The sequence below is a fragment of the Onychostruthus taczanowskii genome, unplaced genomic scaffold (genome assembly GCF_017590055.1).
Source record: "Onychostruthus taczanowskii isolate IOZ18803 unplaced genomic scaffold, ASM1759005v1 scaffold13, whole genome shotgun sequence".
Taxonomy (NCBI): Eukaryota; Metazoa; Chordata; class Aves; order Passeriformes; family Passeridae; genus Onychostruthus; species Onychostruthus taczanowskii.
The window spans coordinates 4,641,793-4,663,267 of record NW_024498462.1 but is presented as its reverse complement, the minus strand read 5'-3'; the positions used below and the strand labels follow the sequence as shown (position 1 = coordinate 4,663,267).

Genomic DNA, 21,475 nt, shown 5'->3' with positions numbered 1-21,475 from the left:
CCCTGGCCATGTCACCTGCCTTGGTCCCAGGTGCAGGCACACATGTACGAGGCAATGCTGCTCTCTGCTCTGTCTTCAGAGCTGTGTACAGAGCAGATCCTCCCATTGCAGCTCAGGGCTCTGAATCAGCCTCAGTCAAGCACCATGGAGCACTAAAAGCAAACCTGGCTCCTGCAGGAAGCTGAAAAAAATGTATAAGATACATGCTTTGAATTGAAAATGTACTGACAATGTATTATCTACACATGCCCGTTTTTAAAAGGAAGTTACAGAATTAACAGGAAATAAAGATTATTCATATTAGGCCTGACCCCAACACTAGTAATCAGATTGACTACTAAACAGCTCCACAAATACTTTTCTTGTACTCAGTGGAAGTACTTGGGTAAGCAAATACTGCAGGGCCTGGCAAAAGTGGGAGAATTTGGTCTTCTCTGATTCAAAGGTTTATTATTAACAAAACCCTTGGTTGCTCAAACCCCACAAAATGGTTTCAAGTGAGCAATCACACCACTAGTCGGAGAAAGGCACACATGTGATAAAGGAGAATGAAACAGCTCATGACGTGTTGATACACAGCTGATAAGGAAAACAAAAAACCAACTTCAAAAAATAAACCAGCTCAGTTTCAATCGAAACATTAAGCAGCATCTGGTCTCTTTTCTCTCCCAGCATCAAGAAGATGTGTGCAACAATGCTGAAGATATTTCCAGTTGTAGCCATCCTTGCAGGTAAGAATAACAAACTGGTGGAGATAGTGCTGGCACAAAGGAGCCTGTGGGAGTAAGAGAGCAGGTGAGCCTGGCTAGCAAACTGGGAGAGCTGTACAGATTAATTATTTCAGGATGGAATACAAATCATGGCTACACTGCCAGACCATCCTCTGGAAATCCACAAACTGACCCCTGCCTGGTAAGAGCTTTTTGCTCAAGAACAGAATTTTGGCTTTGCTGGGTTAATGCTTTGCTCTGATGTCAGGAAGAGGCAAAGAGCTCGTTCAGGTCTTTCATGTGTTTCAAGGGCAGGTTTTTCCATATTTGGCTTTTGTCTCCCCTTGATAATAGGGCTGGAAAATGATGTCTCAGTCCCCCAAACACCAAAAAAATTTTGAGGGGATGCTTAACTTGAAGCATGCGAAGAATCTTTTAATTAAATGAGGACATAATGCTTTGTGGAATCCAGGAATTTTAGGGTATAGTAAAAACTATGTATTTTTCATATTTCAAGGGCATTTCGTTGTGCTAAGCTTTACTTTTAATATATACAGAAGCAGTCATTTTAATGCTCCATGGAGATAAACAGCCCCTGTATCCACTACAGAAAATGAAAGCTAGTTTCCACATCTTCAGTTCCAGATGGAATTATCTGATTTGGGTGCCATAGAAATATTTTAAGTAGCTGCTCCTGGAGTTTCAGTGTCCTAACTCTCACACACATATAAACCCAACAGATTTTTACCTTAGATGTGAAAAGTGTTCAGAATTGGTACCATCTATACTTTTCAAAGCAATGTCCTCTAATTTGCAAGTTCTGGATTTCAGACTAGCAGTGTGCCCATATTGGTGGGCACTGCTGACTTGGGGTTTCTGTTGTGGCTCAGAGAAGATCAGCAAACTCAATTTATTTCATGAGTGTTACAAACTGCAAAGGACTTCAGTGAAAGTGGGAGATTCCTAATTAACTGCAATGACTTTCTCTGTGGGAAGGAAAGAGTCTCACTATAATATTGATGAGTAAAGACACGGATCAGCCATTTTTAACAAGTTATGGTCCTGTTCATTCTAGCTCTTTTCACTGACTTATTTCTTATTTCTGCACTTTTTAAAAATTTAAACCAGAAGGATGTATGTAGGAAATGGGATTAGGGGTTGGAAGCCATAAATGCAAAGTGGAACTGCCATTAACATTCATGGTGAGGAAAGAGGCTCTGTGGGGCCAGTTCACTCTGCTGCCCGTCAAAAGATCCATGTTGCAATTAGCATTGGTTTAAATGGCCTTTTTACTTGAGTGAAGATTATTTCAATTAAATGTATTTCTTCAAAATATAGTTTTATGGAATCTAGAATGCTTTGTGGAGTAATTTTTTGCTTAAATTAATTTCTTCTTAAAAAGCTTTTAACAGTCAGATTCTGTGGCACTCCTGACTTGAAAACCAGAGAATGAGAAAGTAAATATGTGGAGTAGATGACTGGTAAATTGATGTTTTAGTAGAATAAGATTGTGTTGAAAGAGACTACCTTTAATTCTGCAAAGAGCAGAAAATAAATACATGTAAACTGTGGCAGGAAACAATCATCCTCTGGCCAACACTAATTCCTAAAGCTGAGAACAGTGAACTGAGATACCTAAAATAATATGGCACAGCTTTTCTATTAGATCTCAGTAAGGATTAAGCTGCTGTGGACTCACAAGCAAGCAGAACTGGCAGCCAGTCCTGGGATGCTCTCTTTCCCCAAGGCAGCTTTGACACATTTAGGTCAGTCTCCAGCCATTCCTGTGACAATATATTGTATGTCTTCACATATAATATAAATCCTCTGGTAGTTTAAACCCATTAATTTTGATCCTAGCTACCACTAACACAGAAACTATATTATTCCCTTCTTCCTTGCAGTGAGCTTTTACTATTGAAGCCATCAAACAAGGAAAACAGTTCAGATAGGTTTGCATACTGTATTAACTCATGAATTTGCTATATTTACATAGTTAAAAAAGACAAAATAGATTGTTTATTTTTATAAACAATGTTTTCTCACACAGGGCTGTTAATTTCAGGAAAATACTCTTTAGTATTACTGCAGATTCTGCTTAAACTCTCAAAAGCAGCACCCCAATATAAAACGCACAGATCCTGCATTGAGAAAAATATTTTACATGTTTGTCTCAATCATTAATATATGCAATAAACCCACAAGAAAATTATTATAACATTAAATTCTCACCTTGCCTGTTTTGTATAGAAAGCTTCAAAATGTTTAATGTTTTCCATCCCATTCAAAATAAATACATTCTCAGTCTGAATCTTTAGACATTAGCTTTCAAACTGGACTCAGTGACCTACCAAGACCCTGAAATTCAGATTTATTTTTCTGACAGCTCTATATTTGCTGTCATGTGTCATCATGGCTAGTAATTCACAGAGGATAGAAACAAATAAATACTGTGGGGGAGTGCTTGATTCCTTTCACTACTGTGATTGTGTAGCCAAGACTGATCAGAGCACTGTGGGGAAGGGCTCACCAGTTGTGTTTGCTCCCTTTCTGCTCTGAGCACAACAGAAAGGGCTGATCGAGTTATCAAAGAACTCCCTATAACCCACACAGTAAAAGCACTTCCAAAAAGTTTAGTTTGATTTTTCCAGTGTAATAGCATTGGGGGGAAAAAACAGCTTCTGGAGGCAAACACTTAGAAACCTAAAGAAAAGCAAAGCAATTAGCAAAGAAAAGCAGAGAAAAGCTGCTGGACTCCAGCCTGAGGGATCCAACAGTGCCTCTGAGTCCCAGTCAGAACATAAGGGTGTATGAAGTAAAAATACTGTAAGTGATAATGCTCCACAGTGAAGGAGACCAGATATCTAATGACATAATTGCAAAAAAACCAAAAAGGACAAGAAAGGTGTAAGAGAGGGGCAGACAGCTGTGAATGAGAGTGCAAGCACAGGAGAACACTGTGAGTGCAGAAGAAAGGTTCAGTTTAACCACAGACTCTTAGTGAGAAGATAACTATCAGCCAATGAGAACAAGTATGGGTTTAGGAACTCTGCTTTTTAAGAATATTATTTGTTTTAAGGGCATGAGTATTCTGGGGGATTTATTTGCTTGCTAGCTTTTACCCAGTCCCAGCTTGTTTTCTCTGAAATTTCCACACAAAGCCCAAGGGAAACTGCACTGAAAAGGAGAAGAGCCAGATACATCCTACAGTTTGTTCAATAACACAGAGTGTAATAACTCCTGCATGGCTCCCAGGGCAGCCCCAGCTGATCTCTGCTCTCCACACTCACTGCCCACAGGCCACACCAGCGGGGTCGTGGTGACGGTCCCTGAGAAGACAGTGAATGTCACAACAGGTGGAAATGCAACTCTGCTCTGCACATACACCAGTTCTGGACCCCTGGAAAATTTCTTTATTCAGTGGAGTTTTTACAGTGCCAAAGAGAGCCAGCTGCATACCGTAAGACATTTATTTATTATTACTATGAAATTACATTAGAAATATCCTTAAGTCCTCAAAGAGTCTTGTTATGTATGATGGGGTTATCCTTACTGCAGACCAGGTAATGTTGGAGTTCGTACCCTAGAGATTAAGGACTGGGGTGCAGTGAAATTTAGGGGCAGATGAACAAATTGTCTAGGCTCCTAGTTCCCACTGACATGCCTGAATGCCTTCACAAACTGATGAGAAAGTACAAAAGTGATTCAGATGCTCAAACAACTTGCTCCGAGTCACACAGGAAATGTGAAGCAAAGACCAGGTGTCCAAAAATCACACAAGTGCTGCAGCTCTGGACCAGCTCCCCTTTCTCTTGTCTGGCAGATATTTCCTGCCATTGTGAAAGCTGCTTTCCTGGTGAGACGCCCTTGCCTATGACAATTGTTGTTCCCCATTTAAGGGTCAAATGAGAGCTCCTTGACTCAGGCACTGCAGTTGCCTTTTGGCAGCTCAGAAAGAGGAGCTGTGCATGACGGTGGGCTGTGAGCACAAAGTGAGCAGCAAGTGTTGGCAGCACTCTGCAGAAAGTTCTCATAGCAGGAAATTTGCCACAGCAAACTTGCATTGGTATTTCCCAGCATCCCATGGCTGTCCCTGTGGAAACAGAGCAATCACAGGTCAAGGGCAAACGGTCCCTGCCCTTCCCGAGACCCCAAAAGGCTGCACAGCCAAACAATGTCACACTCTGGGGGATAATGAGACCGTGGTGTAGGCTGGAGTGTCAGCATGGATGGGATGGGGAAGAACACCAACACCAGCAGTGACTTGGTCCAACCACAGCCTGGCCTCTCGTGGGGCTGTCAAGACCTTGCAGAGCAGCCTGGTCTGCCTGGAAGGGGTCAGGGATGGGATCTACAGCTGCCTGGGTGTACTCACACTACTGCCCAAACCTCAAGAACTATCTGTTCATCTTATGTCTTGCTGGGGAAATGAACCCATGAATGTCATTCCCAGCATAACACACAGGGTATGAGCTCCCATCAGCTCAGTCCTGACAGGTGGTGAGCAGTCAGCAACACTTTCCTTTGTAAGAAGAAATCCTAATTAGAAGTGTTGCTGAATCCTTGAAGATGACTGGGATTCCTTTTCCATGCCCTGGTGTCAGGCTTGTGCTTGTGGGACAATAATTTCCCTTTGTTTTTATCCTGCTGACAACATTTTTTTTTGTGGAAGTTCAATCCTCCTGCCTGGTGTTGAAGCTGAGAGTTGATGTAAAGAGATTTGACTTAGAGGAGTGTCACAGTCCACACTCAGGATATTTTTGATATTTTTGTCCTGTTCATTATTAATTCCTAATAATATTTCACTAGGAGGCTTGCCATTGCTGAAACAGTTGTACCTTCCATTTGGTTTATCAATTACAGCAGAATTAGCCTGTAATTTGCAGAAAGTGCAGGTTGTAATGTATTTGGCATTGAACAGCAATAGCCAAAATGTAAGAAATGGCAATTTAACCTAAGACAGAACTGCTCACTCACTGCAGTATATCACAGCCACGGACAAAGCCTGTATCAGTGCTAAGTACAAACTCTGGGCCCATCCCAAATTCTGACTCTAGCTGAATGCCTGATTAGGCACACCTTGCCTGATTGTGTAGCTGAGTAGTTGTTACTCATTGTTTGCTTTCCTCAAGTTAACACTAGTTTATTACATGAAGACTTATTCCTGAAAGGGTGGTAGCTACAGGTTTCCCAAGTTGTACATAGTACAATATATTATAATTTTGGTCCAGTATGTTACGTCTTAAATTATAATTGCTTGTTCAGGTGGGAAGTACAGCACTGACATACGATCAAGCTCATCTTCTTCAGGTTTGGTTAGAGTCTTTCTGTTCTACCTGTATCAAATTTTCCATATTGCAGCACACTAAATGCCATACATTTTTCTGATCACAATCAAGAGAAATGAGCAGATTGCAGTTATAAGTATTTTAGAGGGAGAGTTACACAGTTTCAAGAGATCCAGGAAGGGAAAACCATTTGTAAACTGTGGCTAATGATGAGAAAAATACCCCCTGAAAATTACAATCATAAAATACTGTGGGTGGTTCAGAATACACTCAACAAGACCTAACCAATGCAAGATACCAGATGTCAGGGAAACCTCACGGATCAATCCCTCCAGTGCTCCCTCCTGGCTTCTGCAGCTCTCACTGCAGGCAGTGGGAAAGCTGTGCCTATCAGTCCGTGAGAAACACTGCTGGGAAAAACTGCAGCAGGATTCCCCCCTCTGAAAGTAATTTCACGGCAAATTCACACATTTGTAATGGCTGCGCTTGTGATGGGTGATTTGCATTTTCATTACATAAAGTCAGCTCAGTCTGGAAAGGCCATGGGTTAGTGCTGGTCCCCTTCTCCTTGGGCACCAAGGCACAATCTCCTCTCCCTGCAGCTCCAGCTCTCCTGGCTGGCAGGCTCAGCGAGGCTCAGAGGGTTCCCTTTGCTCCCTGGATCCTGCTCTGTCCCTGAGCTCTCCTGGCTGGCAGGCTCAGCGAGGCTCAGAGGGTTCCTTGCCTTTGCTCCCTGGATCCTGCTGCTGTCCCTGCCGGACTGGGGCACTGCTCTTTTCAAAATGCTTTCAGCAACCCACTCAGTCTTGTATTACTGGACCCTGTATTCTTTTACCACCACCTGGCAATTCCTTACCATTTTGAACCTATTCACAATAAAATTAATGGTGTTAGTGCAAACACTGGGAAGGAAGGCTTGTGACTGCTTGTGGAAAATATGGTTTAAGAAAACACACAACATAGCTGAACATAAAGCTGGATTTTCACCCTCCCTCTGAATGAGGCTGGTATTTCTATTTCAGGCTGATGACTCTTCTGAATTTCAGAAAGGACTGGGAGCCTGAAAGCCTGCATGTTTTCCTCTCACAAGTTTAAACAAAAAGATAATCTCTCTACAAACCTGGCTCTGCCCTGGTGGCTTGGCACATTGCTGAATTAAGTTTCACATTTTGTTCCAAGTAGAAAACATGTGCATGAAAATGGAGGAGGTTGCCAGCTTTGGCTTTCATTGTTTAGGTAAAACAATACTAATACGCAATTCAAAAATATATTTAATATGCTGGTATGGTGACAAACCCAACTATATTGGAAAGACTGGCACCATATCTTACTGAATACGAAAAATAGTTTGGATTTTAACTGGAATAAAGTTATGTAATTTTATGAGATATTTAGATTCTTCTAACATATCCATAACAAAGTACCAAACGCTTCCTTGTAAATAGCATATATTTGCCCTAAAAAATTTGTTGACAATTCTGGCTTTACTAAAAATTTGCCCTTTTTTTCAGCAACTAATTGGATAACATTTTCAAATTCCATTTTTGAATATTGGAAAAGTCTGCCAAATATTTTGAAGACAGGAGACTTACAATTTCTGTAAAAAATTACAGAAAATACATCTTCTTCCAACTACTAAATTTTAAAATATTCCTGACCAAATCTTACCAAATGCTAGACGTCTTGATGACCATGTTATTCACATGGGCATTGTACTCAAAATAATAAAATTAAGCAGAGGAGATATTCTCTATAACAAATTTGTGTGGAAAAAAATATTGATTTTAATAAATACTGTTTATTTAAACAACTGAGAACATGGCCCTTTCTCTCTACAGTGGCAACAAATAACAGAGCAAGCTGTAAACATTATACACATTTATAAACGTTATATATAATTAAGGCAAATTTATACCATTAAGAAGCTTTTGCCTTTAAGCATTAATGAATGAGAGAGTTAAATTACTAGATTTTAGGACATAACATATAAAAAGCAGAGGCCATAGGTACCCCTTTACTTTACACTGCCACTTGGAGTCCAGATTTTGCAGTGTTTTGAGATCCATAAGCTCAGGTGCAGTCCTGGCTGGAGTGAAATCAGTAAGGTCAGGAGCGGGACTAGTGCCAGTGTTAATTTAATGTCCCTAAGTATTCAGCAGCACGTTTTACCTTGCCTCGAGGGCAGGCTGTGCTTTGCATTACTTTGCAGCCCTGCTGCAGATCCCAGCACAGCCCAGGTGAGGCTGGTTTTGACTTTTGCTCTTGCTGGGGTGTTTTCCTGCCCTGTGCTGCCTTGCCCCCTGCCCAGGGCTGCCCCAGGTACTCGCAGCTCCAAGCAAGGCAGTGACACCACAGCCAGGCTGCTCACAGGCTGCACGGTGAAAAGAGGCAAGCAAACAGAGCCAGGTGTTCACAGCACTCTTTTGAAGACAGCACAGCTTTAGTGGGTGAATATAAAGTTTTTTTCTAATTGAGCCTAACTCTCTGCCCTTTTCCTGAGAAGTTTCTCTAGTAGAAGTAATTCCCCTCACTTGAACTTAATAATATAAGTATAAAATCATGGAAAATAGGATGCCATACATATTTTTAACTTTTTATTTTTGCCATTTAGCCCTTAGCAACACGCTCTTTAATGCTGAATTTGAGTTTTAAATAATAACTCCCAGCCAAGGATCTTGAGAACTTTCCAGCACTGAGTGATCTCTATTTTACATCTCGACAAACTGAGGCTAACACTACTCTGCTCACCCAGGGTACATCACAGCCTGGCCTGGTTCACAAGGTAAAGCTCCTGCTAAGACCTACATCTGTGCTTCACTTCGTGTCTGAGTCACTTGGCTGGCCCCAGTGTAAAGCACCTAAGTAAATGTTTGAAAGCTGAAGCCTCTGTTGACTCTTCACAGGCGAGGCTGCAGCCTTGCAAAGCTAAATCCAACTCCTGAACCTAAGCTGGCCACACCTTGAGCCTCAGCCCAGGCCACCCACAGTCAGTCAGTGAAATGATCAGGGACACTACCTGGCTAACCAAGATGTGCCCAGGGCACGATTCTTGACTGAAATTTTAAGATCACCATATGAGTAAAGGTCATGGATGCCTGTTACTTTTAGGCAAAACAGAATTATTGATAGATTTCCTAGTAAAATCTTCTCCAAAAAATACAAACTTGTGGCACATTGGTCAGCAGCAAGGGACAAGGAGGGAAAACCCAAAGAAGGAAAGGGGCAAGAAGAGTGACCTGAGCACAGATGTATCGGTTCCTTCCACCCTGACACCCCACCTTCAGATTATCAGTAGTCCCATAGCAGCACAACTCTGCTGCCCAGCACAAAGCAAGGCACAGCCATGGCCACTGGGCTACCCCAGGGGAGAGCCACAGGCCAGCCACCCTACAGGGTTTTCCATAAAAGCTTCTGAAAGAACAAATTCACCTCCATGTAGTCTGAGCTGCTCAGGGGACGCCCTCACACACTTTCAGCCACAAGACACCTGAGATCCTGTGCTGCAGAGGCTGCCAGTGCTGCAGGGGACAGCAGCTTGGGAGCAGAGCAGTCCATCCCAGCCCATGAGAAAGGTGAGCCTGTGTGAAGCACCTCCTGAGGCAGGAACACTTCCTGCAAAGGGCCTCCCTCATCCATAAGCATTTCTTTTTGCCTAGGGCTGATTTTTAAAAACTGAGTTGTATCTAGCACTTAGATGCCTGAGCAGGCACTGTAAGGAACAGCTTCCTGGAGAGCAGAGGGAACACCTCCAGAGCAGAGGAATGGAGCTGCTGGAGTGTCACTGCCATTGGAGTGACCCTGGATGTCAGTGGGACTATGGGGGACTGCCTGTGGTTATCACAAAGGGAAGTGCAGACAAGAAGAAAATAATCAGGTTATAACTGGGGTGTGTGGAGCAAACATTAGACTTTAATCTTAGTTTGCCTAATTTTAGGTAGAATTTAGGAATAAGCTTCTGTTTCATCTTGTGGTTGACAAGGCCTGAGGTACTTTCTGCACAAAACACCGAACACGAGGCACCCTGCCCTCGTGATCAGCACGGATGGTAGGTGGGGAGCTGTGTGAGAAATGACTCTTTGGTTTTGGGGGAACATTTAAAGTCTCATTTAACTCTCAGATCAGCACATTTTTACTCAAATACAGCATTCCCCGTGTCATGGTATTCTGAGTATGGATGAAAAGTCAGTCAGTCTTTGTCAAAAGACGGTGTATGTGACAGATGCACGGGGAAGATGTAGCTGGAGATACAAGGTAAGAAAACAACCCCCATCATCTTAAGGGAGAAACAGAGCTAAATAGCTTCTACTAGATTTGTGCTACTGTGAAACCTGTATTCATATTCTGAAATCTCAAAACCAGCACATGACTGAAATAAGTTAAATCAGATGCATGATCCAGAATTTTTAACTCACCCTATTTTTTATTGCATTTTTTCCTGTCAAAATTATTTTGGATGTAGCTGTTGTGCTCCTCCCCTCCCCACACCACCCACCTATTCTAGGCAGCTGAACTGGCACCTTCAGGAATATTCTACCCAAAGGGTATCTGAAGGGTGTGTGCACCCACAAGGAGCCTCCGGGCTGAATGTGAGCAAGACTGGACAGCTCAGACTTGGGGCTACACATTTACATAGAAAAAAAATCATCCTGGATCTCCTTTCTAGAATATAAAACCATTTGGAGATGTGATGGATACCAAGGACACTGGGCTGAACCAGCTTCCTCTCAGCTGTCAGCTCAGCATTCCAGCCTAATCCATTCCAAACTCTGACTGCAGCAGGGCTCCTGTCCCACCACGAGGTACAGGGTACAGCCTAATGCCAACTGACAGCTAATAAAAACTGCTGAAGAGCAGTTACACCAAATGCACTAAGAAAACACATTTGCTCTTGATGGGAATATTCACTGATAGTTCAGCCACAAGAATGATACTGTGAGAACACGGAAGAGCTGCTCCTTCAAATATATTTGCATCAGTTAAAGCTGCTGAATGACTAATCCTCTAAAGGCTTCTGACTCCCTCCCTTTCTTCTTCTACCAATGCACTATTGTGACAAGACACTTCCTGTAGTTGTTAATATTTTCAATTCCCCATGCAAAAAGTCCAGTAAGGGACTGGACTTTTTGCATGGGGATATTATCCCTATAACATCCCTACGACCTACTGCAGATCAGAGCTTTGACAAAAATGTGTGAAAAGAAACTGTGGACGAAGAGAGGGATTTGGGCCCAGACTCAGTCATGTGACATGTGTCAAAGAAACCAACACATGTGTGAACAGTTGCTTTCTTTGCTAGCTGAGCTCAGAATCTGAGCTTTGGGCCTTTATTAAGACTGACTGTGTGGCATTTGTTCTCTCATTAGATGGTAAGATGCCTAAGGAAGTGATGAACATTTTTTCCCCTTGTTGTTATTTTATAAATTCTGTCTGTCCTCAGAATTCAAAAAGAGATCACAATCTCAAACCAGTAAAGTTGTTAATATCCTCCATTTTCCAGTAACTTGAGAAAATGTCAAACAGAAAATGACAAACAACCCAATGACAGGGCCCTCTGGATGCTGGAGCTTTCCAGCTCTCCAGGCAAAGACTGTGAGTCACACACTGAATCCACCAGAAAAACATCATCCAACAGGATCCTAGAGCTTCACATGTGCTGGAAAGGGAGAAGAGGCTGGGGGAGGAAAGACAGGTGCTGGAACAGAGGTCATGTCCTGAAACTGTCCTCCTGTCAGGAAGTCAGGATTCTGTGGCGATTAAGCAGGACACTTTGCAATATCCCTTCAAATGCATCTCATAACTTTGATATCCATAAGTACTAGGCATGTAGAGCATTGTGATGCAGTGACTCCAGGAGATGGGGATGGGAGGAGTATTGACCTGGAAACTATGAAGGAGTCCATCCAAAGCCATCTGAAAGACACATATTTACACTGTCAAAAGAAGAAGAGAGGCAGAGGGAGGCAGTTTCTTCTATTTTCCTGCCTGCTTCTTCACACATCCCCTTCACACCCTAAGGAAGATCTTTCTACAGAAGTTGTACAAAAAAAACCTGGAGGTGGGTCCCTCACACGCTGCTGAACATCTGGCAGCCTTTGAAAGTCCTCAACTCAGCCTCAGCTCTGCTGACTGCTTCCTCTGCAGGCAAATATATTCTGCACCATCACTCTAGAGAAACTGCCTGTGGCCATGAAGGATAACCACAGCACAGGCTGGGATGGCTGGAGACAGCAGCTCTAGACACTGCCTGGCCCACAGGTTGAACAACCAGCTGAACTGCAACCCTTCCTAAGGTCAGAGATGTCTTCTGGGCAACTTTGCTGTTTAGCAGGAGCTAGTGTCTCAGATTACGAAGTTATTAGGGACAACACTTTTAGGAGTGATAATTTCCACTCTTTTTTCTGTCAGTTGTTTGGTTAGTCACCCAGGCAGCTGCTTCCATGAAATGTGAAAAGGCATCACTATATAATAACTTGCCTGAACTAACTAGCTGGTAAGGAGGAGAAACAACCATTAATGCACCCTCAATATTGTTTCTGCTCTGGTAAATCATCAGCTTCACTAGAGCTGCTCATGATTTGCTTGAGGACATGAAAAGCTGATTGTTTGATAGGAAGCACAGCAGATTTATTTTTTTTTTTCTTTTTTTTTTTTTTTTTATTCAAGATGGTGCGCTTAAAATATATTTATCACATGAGATTTAAAAGGTTTCCAGAAAAAGTCTACCATTGACTAAATATACAGTTTTCCCATACACACAATTTAGATAATATGGAAAGAAAAGTTAATGGTCTGTGTCTGTGGGAGAACACATTAGCTGGCAGTTGCCCAAAACCAAAAAGTTTTCCATATCTTCAACAGAAAACAAGCTGGTTTTTTTTTTTTTTTACTTTTAAATCAAAAGAGAAACACTTTTGCAAAGATTTTCGTTTCAGTTTTCTGAAAGCCACAAACCAACTTTTCAAGAACAGCATAAAACCACTTTGAACCAGGGTTTAAAGTATCCATTTTGAGTGTATTGTTTAAAATGGACTATGAATTCACAGCCAATTAACTGAAACATATTCCTCTTAAATGAAATTTCCTGTGTACACAATCCAATCATACCTCTGGGACAAGATATACACTCAGCAATTAATCAGAACATTATTCAGCCGTTTTGGTGTTTACCACCTTCCTTCAGGCAATGAACTCCAGAGCCAGGGAGATAAGCATGGAACAGGAGAGAACAGAGAACAGGCAGGAGCCTGCAGAGGAACTGAACACATTGCCTGAGAATGTTTCACTGCCTTTATGTTCAAGGCTGACAAAAAGTGACCCAGTAAGACTCAGTTTGAATCTATGAAGAGAAGAAATAGTCTCTGCTGTGTTGACACCTGCCCCAGATTTAACTGCGTACACAAAATATTTTCTCTGCACTCATTGACTCAGAAAGAGAGAACACAGGATTAGTTTTTCAGTGCATTGTATGAGGACTTGAGCACATAACTCACCCTGACTCCAGGTCAAATACACCGAGGAGCACTTGCTCCTCTGCACTGTTTACTGGCATGCCCTGACTGCATTTACAACTTACAGTGCCAGTCTTATTCCCAGGAAGATGGGCTGTATCTAAATGAGCATTCTGTGGACCCCTTCTGCTACTCTTTACTCTCACATAATCCCAGATCACTCGGAGGTAGATTGAGTAGAATTTAGCCCCTTTTTCCAACAACCAAGCCTTTAATAGGGTATGATGGGCCTGCCACTCCTCGCATACTGCAGCAAGACACACATTACTTCATTTAAATCATTGTAGAGCTTAATTTCACATTAGTATAAGGAGCTGATGGAATCCCTTTCACTGCCCTACTCCAACAGTGCAGTTGGAGAGGAGATGGGAATCCAGCCCATCACTACTGAGAGCTATCCAGGGACATCAGCCTCAGAAGAGGCTGAAGTCAGAAGTCACAGTTCTAGGAACTTGAGACTTGCAAGTAACAGTGATAAATAATATTCTACTATTACTCACACTCAGATAAATGTAGAATGAGACAAATGTGGCCAGTGTGTTTTTGTGATTACAGGCAGACAACTTTTTTTGATGAGTGATTTGTTTAAACCAAATTCCCAACTCTGAACACTCTCCTTCCCCAGGGAATAGAGTGTGTCCATCCAGACTCTGGTTTGGTTATAGAGTTCCATCTCTAGACATTTGCAAAGCATAAAATCAGTTTGAAAAATGATGGTATTGCATGCACACAATGGAAACTGGGAGGAGTATCCAGCTTCAACACTTTCCAGCCAGGTCTGTCATCGAGCTGACCCTGGACCTCTTACACTTCCCCACTGTGCCAGCAGTGTTCCACACCTTGGGAATGCTTTGGTGTTCAGAGCCCTGCATCAATTGTACCCAGTGTTTGTAATCCTGGGGCAGGGAAAGATAAAGTCTGGCTGAGGAGTATGCAAAATTGCTCTTGAGAGAGGGCCAAGCTGCAGTCCTGGAGCTGCTGGTGCTGTGCAAGCTGGATTCTGACCTTCATTCCAAAGCCATATCTTTGCACAAACCAGCTGTGCTCTGACAGTTTTGGAGTGTACCTTGCTTTAAGCTAATAAAGGCTTTTAGATAACATTCCTTAAAGACTTCAGTCAACACCATATCAGGGAGGATAAATAGAATTAAGAATTAATATTCTTAATTCAAAATGCAATCAGCTGATCTGCAAAGTAAAGCAAATTGTACTTCTCACCAGGGATCTGCAGTATCCCTAAAAGGCAGGGAACTTCGACCAAAAGAAATTTTGATACTAGTCAAGTGAGAATGGCCTGTGAATAGGAGTCTGTGAAATTTTTTCCTACAAGCATTTTCCCACTATTTCCATTAAAAAACATGCTGTTACTTTAACTTCAGTAAATACATTTACACTAGTGATTCTGGAATACTGCCAGTAGGAACAAAATTAGATCTGTTTGGGTCACTACCTGTAATTCTATATGGACACCTCTCACCAGTTTAGAGAATTGACTGAGTGTGCTGGAACTGTTCACTTTGCCTAGTGTGTGTATGTAGATACTGGGGGAACACATTGCCTCTCCAAATAGTGTCACTTTCATACAACACTATCACTAACACCTCAGAAAAACAATTAATGAATCGTAGTTTTCCACATCTTTGTTCTTTCAGATCTTGGTTTCAGAGCAGAGTTAGATTGGACAGAGGGCAGGTACTCCCTGAGAACTACTATATTTACCCCAGAGCAGATGAGATCCTGCAGTTCCTAAATAGACTCGGGGCCCAAGGCTCAGACTGCCATCCAGGCTCTGCAGGGAACACAATTCTGCCTCCCCTCTCCATCAGCAAAGTTTGGGCTTATGAGGCCACTTCTACTCCACAATGCTGTTAAGAGCAGTTGATGCTACCGAAGTCAGTGAAATCAGTCAATGTTTAATCAGCAATTTTTATTTGGGAGGAAATGCTGCATTCCTTAGAAACATTTATCCTTACTACGCCCATCATTTGGCAAACCATTTTTTTTACTATTTAATAAAAGGGGTACTTCTTGATCCCAAATAGGAACCCCCCAAGCTCTGAGGCCAGCAGGTATTCTTTACTTTCTCCCTGACATAAATTCAAAAAACCAATATAGTCCATGACATTGCCTCCAAAGCTGATGACACAAACAAGAACAGAATGGCTGCTCTAATTGCATGTGTGATGACTCTGCTGTGTTCTTGTACTGCATCCTCATGGCTTTCAAATTTACTGCCAACAGATCAGGTGCCTTGCTTGCTTAGCCCTTTGTCTTGTGAATTCATTTCAGTCCTCTGTTTGCCAGATTCTGTATTTGGAAAGCTCTGCAGCCACCCACTTTTTCCAATGACAGGTCCATCCTTGTCATAATCTACTGAACTGCTCATTAATGCTATCACAAATTATCAGTGTTTCACTTAATACCATTATTCAATGTGCATGACTTAGCATTTTTTTCACAAAATTGTCATATGATGTTCAATGGTCTCATTTTTGTTTTTGCAATTGCATCAGTCTGTGCTTGGAGTATCCACAAAGATTTAGCTACTGTCAATTACACAGTTAAAACAACACTTCTGAAAAGCTTGTCTTTTAAGAACCTTTAGAAGTATGTATTCTAATGTACTGTGTTTTCATTTCTGCTTTCTTGGGGAGGAGGCAAGAAAGGGGGTGACATTGCTTGGCTTTAATCAGAAATCTAATATATTCTAACTACCAAACAAAGCACCAAGAAGATCTTTTGTTATTAAACTAACAATTGTTTCTTTATCACAGATCTATTATTATTCAGGAGGCCAGTCTTACTCCTATGGAGCATTTAAGAACAGGATAACAGCTTCAACAAGTCCAGGGAATGCATCAATAACAATCTCCAACATGCAGCCCTCAGACACTGGTTCCTACACCTGTGAAGTTTTCAGCCCTCAGGGTGATGCTGGACAGAGTCAAAAATCTGTGATTGTCAATGTGCTGGGTAGGTGCCTCCCCTCTCTATTGCTGTATTGTCTTTTTCATCCCATATTATGAAACACTGAATTCACAGCTCAAGATACGTAGGGCCAGAGGGAATATCAGGCTGTGGTAAACAAGGCCCATGATGCAGAGGGAAGCTCCCTGAGTCACTGCTGCAGTTTCCAAGGGCTCTGGAGGCAGAGCCTGGCTGCCCTCTAGCTTCCAGCCACAGCTGACCTGCTTCACTGCACAGCTGCCTTTGCCTGAGCTGCAGTCAAATCTCACTCTCCCACCACTGGCCTTCAGAGTCACTCTGTGCTCTCAAAAAGTTCCTTTAGGTAAACAGGTAAGAGGGTGGCTAGAATTACCCAGCTTCGCTCCATTTTTCATACTGGAAAACAAAGTGATGTTATTTTTGGTTAAAATAAAACACCATTTTAGCTGGAAGTGACAAATTCTCACTGAAACCACTACATGCAGCCCCAGCACAATCCAAAACTTCACCCATTTTACCTAATGTTTGTCATAGTGACTTGCCTAAATCTAGGGAGAGTCAGCAGTACAGCCCAAGAGTTCTGACTCATACCAATTCCCAAAACCTCTAGAAACTTAGTATTTGTTGGATGAAAGTAGTACAAAGTCTGTTTTGTGTGGAAGAAAGCAATAGTTCAACCATGAACAGGCAGAGCAGAAAGGATGAAAAGCAGATGAATTTGGCATCACCTGCCTATCTTCCAGGGATAAGCAAAAAATATATGTAAACTGATTTCCTGAAAAACCAAAGTACTACTGATAATTCTCATCTAAAATTTCCCAAATAAATAGTAAATCTTGGGGCAGTTGAGTAAAAGATTGCACTTTCTACATGAAAACTAAGAAAAGTTGTTGGTTTGGGCTACGTTCATTGCTGGTGGTTCCCTTGACAGCACTCTAAAGAACCACAAAAGCATTTCTGTAGGTAGGAAATGAAAAACAATGGTGTCAGAGAAGACAGAATCTTCCCTTTTGTGAAAAGTGAGGACATCATATAAAAATGGATGCATTTTTTAACAGAACTATAGCTGACTTATTTCCTTCACAACTGTTAACATACTGAAAAAACTGGGCCTTGATCCTCTCCCTCTCTGTGGAAAAGCTCCTGCCATGTCTCTAAAGAAAATGAAAATGATGTTTTTCTTTTTCTAAAGAAAAAGAAAATGATGTTGCTATGTGTCAGAATGGTGTATGGTGAATAGTGAGTGGCCCATTACAATGAAAATAATTGATAGTTGTAGTCCCAACACCTCCCTAGTAACAGTTAATATGCAAATGGAGGATAATAAAACTGTATCCTAGGCCATGTACATATAATTAATATTACTCAATTTTTTGATGGAAGAGGCTTTGGTCAGTTCCAAAAATGGGACTCTGCTCTTGGATGGAAACCTGGATGGGGTTCAGCTCTTTGCTCAGAGCAGCATGGTACCAGAACTTGAGGTGGATGTTTGCAGCCTGGCTGTGCACTCCTGATGTGTCTGTTCTTCTTTTACAGTCAAACCATCAAAACCTTTCTGCAAAGTAGAAGGAACCCCTGAAAAAGGCCATCTGATCTACCTCCTGTGCAACTGTGAAGAGGGACTGCCTCGCCCCACCTACCGCTGGTACAAAGTCGATGAGAACACCCTCAAGCCTGTGACAGAACAACTTGGTATGTAACTACAGGACTAACATACCATGTCCAGGATCTGAAATTCCAGCATTTCAAATGCTGTGTATCACATAGGTGCATTAAAATTAATCCTCCTCTTTCAATAGTCAATGGCACAGAATCATATTTTTATTTATTCAAATGAACTGACAGCTGTCAAAACCACAGGATGCTTTTTCTATTTCATATATTTTAAAAAAAGTTGAAGTCCTGTCCATGTCTTTAAATCGTTAAAATGTTAATATCTATGTCTTTACATATCTCTTCCTTTGAAACTTTGAATGAATTTAAGTTGAATCAATTTGTCATTCAAGTACTAGCACATCCTTCCTTCCCAGAAATTTTCTGGACCTGTTACATTTTCATTTGTGGAGTTACACAGGCAGCCACAGTATCAATGTGGGTAAAACACCAGCCAGACCAGTTGGCAGAGTAGGGGCTTCTAATACACTCCCAAAGAACCCACTGGAGCAATTTCCAAGGAAGGTAAATGTTTTATTTTAAAGAATATAAAACCCACACAAAATAAATCAATAATTGGTGAGCCCTTTTTTCTATTATCTGAAAAGCTCTGTGCTACCCACTACAGAGAACTGTTTGCCTCTACAGAATACAAACAGTAATGTGTACCTGCTCCTCACTTGTCACAGATCCAAACTCTGGCATCCTTTACATTGGCAACCTCACCACCTTTGAAACTGGCTACTACAGGTGCATAGCCAGCAACCTCCTGGGGAACAGCACCTGTGAGCTTGACCTAACAGCAAAACGTAAGTAAAACACATGAAAGCAATCACATCTTTGATGGAAGACATACAAAGCTTGCAGGAAAATTCTTTAACAACTTTGAAGCTTAGATTTTATTTTTTTTTTTCAAGTAAGAACAGAACAGGACTTGGAGAGCTCTGGAGTTTTCATCCAGGCCTGCTCAGGCTTTACAATGACCTAGAAAACTGATTTAACATCCCCACCTTAATTTCCTGCAAGGAGCAGGAGCTGGACCTGGTTCTGACTGCAGAGTCTTTACTGAGAACAGACAGACAAGGAGTTTTGAGCAATTTCTTCCAGCCAACAGTCCCACTGAGGTCTCCTCACCCCAGAAATTACAACCATCAGTGAAGTGGAAGTACAAGGAGTGGGGCACTGTCGATGTGATCGCTAGCTGAAAGACAGAACTAAAGGCAGCCTGGATTTCAGGATGTGTTTGCAATGATTGAAAAGTAAAGGCTTTTACCTATTTTCAGTATTACAGCCCAATGATTACCTTAGCCAGGCACAGACAGGGAGTTTGTTGGGATAGGGAGCTACCCAATGAGAAAGGAGGCAGCAAAGACCACCCAAGCACAGAGCTCTCACATTCCTGGAGCATCTTTGGCCACCCTCCTGCAAAGAGTTCTTTGAATCCAATCCCTTCTTTCTGCTAAAGGGTCCTGCAATAAATTTCCAAGGGGTTTTGTTGTACTACTACTTTATAAAAAGTCAAGTAATCTTTTCTTTCTTTGCAGATTCAGATGGTGGTATTGTTGCTGGAGCACTGATTGGAGCAATTCTGGCAGCTGCTATAATCTGCATTATTGTCTGGGTCTTAACCAAGAAGGCAAAAAATAGGAAGTCACCAAATAATGAGATGCAGTAAGAATTTCTGTTTACTTCATTTTAAGACAACTATTTTTGTAAAGCACTTCTGCTAATCCATAGCTAAAGTAAAATGCATAATACAAGTTTTGAGAAAACTCCCAGAGTGAACATCTGCTTTTGGGGGACGTTTTACCTGTTGCACTTTTAACAGAAGTTGCCATTGCCCTCTTCCCTATTTTAACAGGCAGCTACCACTTAGCAGTATCTGAAACAGTGAAGTAAATGTTTTTAAACACAAACTAAAGTGGCAAGTTATAAAAACAGCTCTTTTGATTTAAAGTTAATGGAGGTCTGTTAAAAGCAGGTGGAGGAAGTAAAAAAAGAAAGAGCAGCTAAGGGTCACCTCAGGAAATTTACTGATATTTAAACACAGTGGGCTCAGGTCAGTGCTATCTGAAATGACAGGACACACACTTGGGATACTCCCAGGCATCTCAGATTGCAGGAAACACAAGGTTTAGACAAGAGAATGGAGCCCAGAATGCCCATTTTGATCCTGCCCTGGAGATGTTTTCTTCTCTGTGCTTTGGTTGCTCATTTTTCCCTTAAATTGCCAGATCTTCAGAACAGGGATAATCTCATGCACTATATAGACTGTATTCAGCCCATTGATGTAAAATGCTAAATAACTACATAGAGTTGAGGCCAGAAAAAAACTGTGACTTCCCTGTAGCAAAGGTTTAAGACCCCCTAATACAGAATTCTGCTAACCCAGACCAGTGATCTGATGCACCTGATTTCTGCTTTCAATTGATGCAGCATTAACACCTAGTTTTGTACTGTGGTCCTAATAAATCTTACTGCATTGACTTAATCCACTAGCATCTGATATTTTTTACCATGTGAAAGTGCTTCAGTATTGGGAGTTGGTTTATTATTGTTTTGATAAGATAAAAGGAATTAATACCTGTTACTAAAAATATTTTTTCTAGATTTCCATATTTTCTGAAATACAACATGTATTTTATATGACCTTTCCAGATTTCAGTCTTTTCATAATTTTTTTCTGACTGAGCACTATTTTTCATGCACTTCAATGGGACCCCAGATCTACATGGAATTTCCCAGAAAGCTCATATAAAGCAGCAAGTTTTGCTATCACTCCTGATAGCAAACTGATGCTGCCAGCACTCAGTTTCACTTTCCACTTTCCTGGCATAACATTTAAACATACTAAAATTAATTTTATTATAATGGGATCACTTAAACCAGCAATGCAGATGTCTTTCTAGCTAATATGCTGTCAGTCTTTCTGTCTCAGCACCAGTGGTGTTGTAACCTTTTCACACAATCTTGAAACAGTCATGGTAACATCGGGGTTACTGTTCAGATAGCAAATACAAAGATTCCTTATTTTGAAAGACTCTAGTGTACATGGGATTTCAGCATGTGAGATCACAATCCTCATCCTGTCTTTCTGCAGAGAAATGGTTCAGAAACAATCCAATGCAGACTATGTTCAGGTACCCAATGAAGAAAACATTCCTGTGACCACAGTTCCACCAAGCAATGCAACAAATGAATACCCAAGTGTTGATGAAACAGCAGCTCCTGCAACACCTGAAAATTATGAGAAGCAAGAAGCAGAAAAAGAAGAAACAGCCTAGAGTTTATAATAGAGTTTTCTTTGTCACCTTTGGACCCCTTTGTGCAAAAATTGTTGTAATTGAATTAACATAGAAGCATGACTAAA

General features: G+C 41.5%; 2 protein-coding genes across 2 annotated transcripts in view; one reads left to right on the top strand and one right to left on the bottom strand.

Annotated features, from left to right (window-relative positions):
* Positions 1–558: 558 nt before the first annotated feature.
* Positions 559–21,475, bottom strand: part of PSMD10 (proteasome 26S subunit, non-ATPase 10) — a 28,183-nt gene continuing 7,266 nt past the window's right edge. Inside the window, exon 5 of the mRNA XM_041396455.1 lies at positions 559–775. Within this exon, the coding sequence (XP_041252389.1) occupies positions 559–775 (217 nt within the window). The remainder of the gene's footprint in view (positions 776–21,475) is intronic.
* On the top strand, positions 683–21,389 carry VSIG1 (V-set and immunoglobulin domain containing 1). Its single transcript, XM_041396454.1, has 8 exons — positions 683–731; positions 4,010–4,170; positions 10,142–10,249; positions 16,281–16,479; positions 17,989–18,144; positions 18,795–18,914; positions 19,650–19,776; positions 21,206–21,389. Exons 1-8 carry the CDS (start codon positions 683–685, stop codon positions 21,387–21,389), a joined length of 1,104 nt encoding a protein of 367 aa, XP_041252388.1.

Excerpts from the sequence above, each read along its gene's own strand:
- VSIG1 (XM_041396454.1), top strand. The coding sequence starts at position 683 with ATGTGTGCAACAATGCTGAAGATATTTCCAGTTGTAGCCATCCTTGCA. Across the intron at positions 4,171-10,141 it reads AAGAGAGCCAGCTGCATACC|CATTCCCCGTGTCATGGTAT; the intron begins GTAAGACATTTA and ends ACTCAAATACAG. Across the intron at positions 10,250-16,280 it reads GATGTAGCTGGAGATACAAG|ATCTATTATTATTCAGGAGG; the intron begins GTAAGAAAACAA and ends TCTTTATCACAG.